Source organism: Nanorana parkeri, unplaced genomic scaffold (genome assembly GCF_000935625.1).
Source record: "Nanorana parkeri isolate BGI_ZX_2015 unplaced genomic scaffold, ASM93562v1 scaffold790, whole genome shotgun sequence".
NCBI lineage: Eukaryota > Metazoa > Chordata > Amphibia > Anura > Dicroglossidae > Nanorana > Nanorana parkeri.
This window is the reverse complement of record NW_017307058.1, coordinates 191,435-199,627: the sequence shown is the minus strand read 5'-3', so window position 1 is coordinate 199,627 and position 8,193 is coordinate 191,435. Positions and strand designations below refer to the sequence as shown.

At 42.0% G+C, this 8,193-nt stretch overlaps 1 protein-coding gene across 1 annotated transcript in view; it reads left to right on the top strand.

The window, feature by feature from the left end:
• Positions 1 to 7,938, top strand: part of CUNH16orf70 (chromosome unknown C16orf70 homolog) — a 41,141-nt gene extending 33,203 nt beyond the window's left edge. The window contains exons 12-17 of the mRNA XM_018564863.1: positions 604 to 686; positions 4,131 to 4,174; positions 4,264 to 4,307; positions 5,718 to 5,776; positions 7,026 to 7,098; positions 7,587 to 7,938. Coding sequence (XP_018420365.1) covers positions 604 to 686; positions 4,131 to 4,174; positions 4,264 to 4,307; positions 5,718 to 5,776; positions 7,026 to 7,098; positions 7,587 to 7,676 — 393 coding nt within the window. The 3' untranslated portion in view covers positions 7,677 to 7,938. The remainder of the gene's footprint in view (positions 1 to 603; positions 687 to 4,130; positions 4,175 to 4,263; positions 4,308 to 5,717; positions 5,777 to 7,025; positions 7,099 to 7,586) is intronic.
• The last annotated feature ends 255 nt before the right edge of the window (positions 7,939 to 8,193 follow it).

The following is an 8,193-nucleotide window of genomic DNA, read 5'->3' as shown; positions in this document are numbered from 1 at the left end:
TATATATATTTTAAAAAAAATCATATTAGTGGTCCACGGGATTTAAAATGATGAATTTAGTGGTCCATGAGGTGCGAAAGCCTGGCGACCGCTAGTCTAGTGCCACAGCGGTAGACTCCCATGTGTAAGGAATCAAGTTTTGTACGATTCAGATGTACCTGCAGTGACTTGCTGTTGAGGGGAATTCAAAGAAGAGTGAAGAATGATTTCAAATGTTCTGCATTTTAGTGATTATTACAGCCCTGTGGCCTTCAAAAACAGTATTTTCACACAGAGAGGCTTGTTGTGTCTATGAATTTACAGTGGCATTGTGTTAAGGAGACCATTTAGATATACTGCAGTGCTCCTCTGAGCTCTTTTAAGTGGAACTGCAGCCAACTGGCTAAATACATAGTTGAAATATGTACATGTTTTTTTCTGTTCAGTCAGTCTTGTGATTCACACACTATAGAGTCAGTATAACGATACCACTACTTACTAGGGCAGAAGTGCAATGTTTTTCTTCCCCTTCCTGCTCATTGGACTTTTGATTGATATGACTGTTCACTCTCCATACTGTAATTTGAATCGCAATTAATCTTTGCTTGTGTCTCTCATTTGCAGGATATTCTTTTTGATGCAACCACCCACAGGGCCAAGAAGTTTGTTTTGCATACAAATTATCCCGGACATTACAACTTTAATATGTGAGTTGATGTGTGCCTTGTAGTCAAATGTACCAGTTGTATAAAAAAAATGAATTCTTGTTTCTACCATACAGCGGAGGGCACGTTTAAACTATTGGACTGCGATGCTTTTATATAACAACGCTTGTGCTTGCTTTGTGTCATGTGTTGTGTTGTGTCATGATAAAATGTATGCCTGCATCATTTTATTGCAGTGCAGCCCATTCAGCACATTGGTGTGAACAGGCCTTATACAAAGCAAGGATTTTTTTTTTCTCGTCTTTGCATTGGGACTGTGTTGGGCAAATAAGCCCAATGGGGTTGGCATGACTGAACCCTTATACATTAATAGATGTGTCACTTCACTGATAAAAAATATGAGATGTACTCTCCCATATCTGAATGGTCGTAGACCCTTTCAGGATGCTGCCATAGGTTTGGAGCAGTGGTAGGAGTAATTTGTTTTCTGAATGATTTAGAAATATATAAAATATATATTTTATATATTTAATAATATATATAATAATATATATTATTACGGATTGCTTCCATTGTGTGTGTATAATTAGGATAGGCAAGCTTGTTACCTATGCTTTTAGACTTTCTGGGTTGAGAACTTTAAAGGAGTGGGCTACCAGATTAGCAGAGGGCTGACACTGTCAAGAGTTCAGTAGTTTAGAATCCAGGGTATAATCTGAGTACTGGCCACAAAAACCATAATGATGTATTGGTCATGCGGCATGAACATCTATGTGCTTGGGAAATCTAGTTCAGCTGCACATTGGTCATTCCCTCAAGAAACCTCTGGATGAGGTTGATGATAAAACTTGCCAAGTGTGCAGGTCAGATATTGTGTAAAGCCAGTAAGGTATCCACCCCAATTGAAGAGAATGCTCAATATTCCACATGGTTGTTATCCATCCTTTGAAATTCAAAATAGTAAAATTACTTTTGACGTCTCTTATTTGAGAGGACTTCCAAAAGTGTTGTAAATGATAGTTAGCCTGGATCACTGTATCTTATATATAATGGAGTTACCGTCGGCCACATAAGTCCGAGCAAAAACAAATCCAGTGTCTCATAAATCATTAAAAAGAAAGTTCATTGGTTGAGTAATTATTAATGTAACTACATCCATCCATACATAATGTAACTGCATCCATCCATCTATCGATCTATCTATACATAGTACATACTTACACAATATTTAGCAGATAATCCTCTTAAAACTGGTCGGACCTTACCATGCGGGAGGGACAATGTCCAATTATCACCATACATAAATGTGATCAATGTATGGTCCAAAATCTCTGTCCCTCTATATAGGTGTCTGGGACTCTGAAACACCGCCAGCCAAACAGATTCAAGTTAAGAAGTTAGTCATGACCAAGGGACCTGGTGGGCACCTATATACAACTAAAGTTTAGGGTTTTTCCCCTGTAATAGTTTGGGGAATATAGCACAATGGTGAGCGCTAAGAGACCACTCCTGAAGCCGACTTTAACATAAAAAGGGACAGTCTTTATTCATTCAAAAGGTGAACCGTCCATGAACTTCACAAAACAACTTGCTTTTCTTCAGCATAAATAAACCATAACAGTTCATTTGACTCTCATCAACACATCATATTTTGGGTCTCACTGCCATCTGGCTGTCCCATACACTCCCAGTGTGATAGTCCCAGGACTTGCCCTGGAAATACAGTTCTCAGCAGTTTTCCTCAGCTCCAAGCCTTTTAGCATTCACCCCTCATGGGTCACTGTCCCTCTCTGTCTCCCCGACAGGTATCTCAGGGTCACCGACCCTCTGGACCTCTCCAGGCTTCCTGGCTGTATCCCTTGTGCTCACGCACGCAGCAAGTCTGCCTGCCCCAGAGTAATACTGCAGCTTGTGTTGTATGCATGTGCATTAAATTTGTATGATTGGTCTACAGTATATACACAATATGGCCAATGCATGTAATGGGAGGGTAATAGACACGGACTTAGACATTATAACATTACAGGAGGACCTGGATAAAATAGGGGAGTGGGCATTAATGTGGCAGATGAGGTTTAATGTTGATAAATGTAAAGTAATGCACTTTGGGGTTAATGATAGGCAAAGGGAATACACATTAATGGGAACTCCACTAGGGAAGTCAGAAACGGAAAAAGATCTGGGAGTCATTGTAGACCGCAGATTGAATAATAGCTTGCAGTGCCAGGCTGCAGTAAACAAAGCGAGCAGAGTCCTGTCTTGTATTTAAAAGGGAATATACTGTAGAGACAAATCTATAATTGTGCCACTTTATAGATCGCTGGTTCGACCTCATCTGGAGTATGTGGTCCAGTTTTGGTCACCAATCCAAAGAAAGGATGTCCTTGAATTGGAAAGAGTCCACAGAAGGGCAACTAAACTAAGGGGATGGAGGACCTAAGCTACTATGAGACAAGGTTACTAAATTTAAACATGTTCACGCTGGAAGTGAGGAGACTATCTTGATGTTCAATGGTGATGGCAACATCAGCAATAAACATTTTATGGTAAACTCCATAACAAAGACTAGAGGCCACCACCTAAAATTGGTGGAGAAAAGATTTAAGCACAAGGGGCGTAGGGGCTTCTTCTCAGTTAGAGCAGTTAGGGTCTGGAACTCTCTGCCACAAGCAGTGGTATCAGCTAAGAGTGTGGAATCATTCAAGAAGCATTTGGACAATTTCCTCAGAGACCGTAGCATACAGGGCTACAAAAAAAAAAATCACACAGGGATTCATATACACGCATACCCATGCAGAGTCACATACATACACGCAATAGGTTGAACTTGATGGACCTGTGTCTTTATTCAACCTCAAATACTATGTAACTATGATGACATCCATCTAAATGAATGAGTTCAGGTGTTTCTAGCGAAGGGTACTGTTTGATGCTACAAGCATACAAAGACATTTTAGAGTGTGCTTCCAGCCTTCCAGTTTGGGAAAGACCCTTTTTTGTTGCAACATGGCAGTGCCCCGTGTACAAAGCCAGCTCCACAAACGGATGAATCGATAGGTTTGTTGTGGTGGAAGTTAAATGGCCTGCACACATCCCTATTAAACACCTTTTGGAATGAATTAGTTTACCGGTTGCGAGTCAGGGCTTCTCATCCAACATCAGTACCTGGCCTCACAAATGCTGTTTTTGCTGAATGGACATAAATTCAACAGACATACACCAGCCACAAAGGGGGGGGGGTGGCACTCAATATTGATGGCCATGGCTTTAAAATGGAATATCCAACAAGCTCATATAGGTGTCATGGTCAGGTGTCCACAAACATTTGGCCATGTGGTGTATAATAATTCCTATTTTTACATTGAATGCTGTTTGTGAAACGGATATCTTTATTAGCATTAGATTGTTATCATGTTTCAACTTGTCATGTCCATTATATTTTATTCGTACTCTATCATGTGAAATGTGTAACTTTTTTTTGTTTAGTTATCATCGCTGTGACTTTCGGATTCCCCTGACAGTGAAGAGAGGTAAGGTGCATATGTTTGTTCCCCATGACGGCTCTCTATCCATGTGGCCATGCTGTATGAGGTAACCCAGTTTTCTGTTATTCCTACAGATAGGTCAGAAACACAAACGGAAGTCTGCACCACATACAGCAAGGTGAGATACCATTCCTTACAGCCGGTCCACCCAAAGCTGGTGTTTTAGTGCTAGATTGATGTTAGCTGGCGGAATTACAAACTGGCTTTTTATATCTCTTGGGGATTTTGATAGTGGGATCTCTACACCTGAAGTCCCAGCTTCACCCCCTGCTGCAGACATTATGGGTGAATTTTCTCTTACCGCTGTATTTTACATAGAAGCAGTAAGAGCGGCACTCCCTTACTGACCTTAACTTTTCTGAGATGGCAAAGAAAAGAGCAACGACTTTGAGGACTCGTATACTCTACATCAATGGTGCAGGCTCAGTGCCAGGACACATAGAAGACAATAGTTTTCTATGTGCCGTGTTCCCACCCTTACGCTGCGTTGAGGTGGGCTGTAGTGCATTATGTAAAAATGCTTCAATGCTGCATTTTTTTCACAACATTAAGTTACAAAGCAACCGCATAATTTATAACCAGCCTTTGTAGCAAGGTGCACATGGAAGGGCTTACAACATTAATACAAAACACAGAAGTTTCCAGCACACTTACTGGCTAGCCTGCAACAAAACAAGTTGCCGTCTAACAGTATGCGTTAAAAACACAAGTTCTAGTTGCACAACTTTTTGGAAAAAATATGTGGAAGCCGCACTGCCCCGTCAAGGCTCCTCTGTGTAGTGTGGTCCTAACGCTTCATTTTTGTGAGTCTCCATATTGGAGCATAGATAAGCAGTTGATAAATTGAATGCAGGTATGCCTGGAGGGAGCCCACTCCTTCTTAACGATACAGGGATGACCTGGAGGCCCAGCAATCCAAAATGCACGCTGGGGCCCCCAGTCCATCCCCACACCAAATACAGCCAAGCTAAAGATACAATAGAGAAGGACGGGGGCTGCGTTCTAATCACACACGGCACCTGTCCTTCTCGGTAGCTGCTCAATATGGCTGTGCACGGAGCTGTACGTGCCGCCTTTTTCTAGTGTGAATGAAGGCTTAAAGTGCACACTAAAGTATTTCACATATTCTGAACAAGCAGTTAAAGCACGTTAAATTGAGCCCTCCATTATATCTGTATCTATAAGCATTGGTGAGAAATTCATTTTCACATTTTATAACATGTGCATTAAAATCTTAGCTTTTTTATGTGAACAGAATCTTGGCAGGCTGCCAGCCCGCGAACACACAGCAGGTTTTTTAAGCTGTTAGAAGCCCACTGAAACCAAGTGTATAGTCTTTGGATCTTGTTGTGATCCTGGAGGACCTTTGTGAAGGAATAACTTCACTTTAAACTCAGCTGGAGGGCTTGTTTTAAAGCTCTTTTACTGCATGTTAATAATATGTAAATAGAACAATACTGGTGTTAACGTGCACCTATGCCCAGACTACGAACATTAAACTAATTCCGTATGTGTGTGTGTATTGCAGTGGGACAGTATTCAAGAACATCTAGGGCACCCAGTGGAGAAGCCAGTCGTCCTTCACAGGTAAATGTCTGTGTATATGACCACTCTCTAATGTCTATAGGTCGCTAATCTCTGCATGAAACACATTTTACTTTATGTGGTGGGCCGGGTATATATTCTCACAGTGCAATTCATTTTGAATGTCACCCTAACTCACTAAGACAATGGACGCTGTGCTGGGATGCATTGGCAGCCCATTCAAAATGAATGTGCTGCCTCAACGCAATGCACGACATAACATACATTAACACACTAGACAGAAGTGATTTGACTTTGCTTAGTTTAAATGCTGACTTTTTATATTTGACTTGAAATTGCCTTTGAACATAGTAATCTCCTGGGGTAGCGTTGTATTGCATGTTATTTGAAGCTTTGGGGTAAAGGGGTTGTCCTTGGCAACACTGTAATTTTTCTAGGGGGTCCCTGCTGTGATTGTGTGATTTGCAGGTTGGTTATCACATTGCATTATATTTGTAAGACCCCTGCAGGTCTCTAGCCGAAGATGCTCCTGTAGATGAACACACTACATTTAATGCAGCTAAAAATTGCTGATTCAGCAGATATCGTAAATTGCTCAAAACCTGTAGAACCTGCACACGATGATCTGCCAAAGAAATTCAAACTTTATTCCACATGCATCAGTACAAAGTACAACCTCTGACGTGTTTCTACCTTACTCGGCCTTGCTGCTATGACTAGGGCTGAGTAAGGCAGAAATGCGTCAGCGGTTGTTCTTTGTACAGATGCATGTGGAATAAAGTTTGAATTTCCTTGGAAGATCATCGTGTGTTGGTTCTCCAGTTTTTGAGCCTATTAATCGAGAAGAGAGTCATTCATGCACAAAGTGTGGATTGCGGGGACGCATGATAGGGGTGAGCTGTGTGCTTTGTGTTTTCATATCGTATATTGGACTGAGTTAGGTAAACCTGCACATTTTGTTGTCTGACCTCAGCAAACTGGACAGTAGCACAAAGTTATCGTGAAGTAGTAATTCTATTGACTGCAATTCATTTTTAACCAACAAAAATGTATCTGGGCCAGACTGGAAATGGGGAAACTACTGCTAGAAATCCTTCTTCCTGAGATGGCTCTTCATCAGGTTCAAAGTCATTAGGATGTCAGGAGGTGTTTTTTTTTGCAGCCATTGAAAGCAGATGGCTTCATACAATGATTCTCGGACAAAAGCCAACTAAAATTACCTTTTTGTGTTTGTTTGTTTTGTTTTATAGAACCTCAAATCATGTTTTTTTTTTTCCCTTTTTCTTTTCAGATCATCATCGCCAAACAATACAAACCCGTTTGGATCAACTTTTTGTTTTGGTTTGCAGAGGATGATTTTTGAGGTAAAAAAAAAAAAAAACTTAAGTTCTTGTTTACCATTAAACGGCAAAAAAATTGCGCAAGGAAAAAAAAAGGTGTTAGAAGTAATGTGACAAGCAAAAGCACACGTATACCACAGTCCTGGTCCCTACGAAATACTCCTTAAAGGAGAACTATGAGGTGAGTGATTTTCACCCAACCTCATAGTTCGAGCCGACGTGTGACAATGAAACTGTCACACGTTGGCTCAATAGATTGGGAAGTGAGCGAACACATACCGTCGCTCGCTCACTTCTCGATCATGTCTCTGCAGAGAGCCGTGACTGTCAGTCATGGCTCCCTGAAGGGATTCCTCCCCGCTCCGATCCTCCAGCACTGACTGGCGAAACGGATGTGGGAGGGGCGGGTACAGCTGGCCCTGCCTCTAGATAAGACTTAAGTTCCTTTTAAGATATCTGTATCTTCTCTGCAGCCTTGTAAGGTTTTTAACTTTCCTCTCTTTGCATTTAAGGTGATGCAGAACAACCACATAGCATCAGTCACTCTCTACGGCGCCCCAAGAGCCAGCAGACAGCAGAAATCCTCCGGGCTCAGCCAGTAAGCATGGAACAGCGGGTGGGGTGGTACAGCCCAGTGTGCCTTCACTTGCTGACGGATACTCACACAAGGCCCAGCTGTGTGTGCTGTTGGCAGAGAGGTGAGGAGCTGCACGGATTGTGGGTGACTGCAGCTACTGCCTCCATTTCCAGTTCCTGTCGGGCATCATCCTCCTTGCAGCCAGCGTGCCCTCCAACATAGAATGTCAGGGTCACCAGGGAGCTCTCTGCTGCGCATAAAGCACAAACATGCACGAGCCATGTGCAGGAACAGGGCGTAAGAAGCCTTTGTGTTGGTGTTCTTGAATTCACGTTGTAGTCACATCTGTATATATTAATATACGTGGGCATGTTAACACATTAAGATGTCTGTGATTAAGGTGCCACGCATTCAGGTACTACATCATGTGACGTTCAAAAAGGAATACACACAACCTACCGTCAGAATCTGCGTGTTTGTGCACAAAAGGAAATCTGTTGTCCCCCCCATATGGCACAGCTTGCTGTTCCTGATGCTACTGC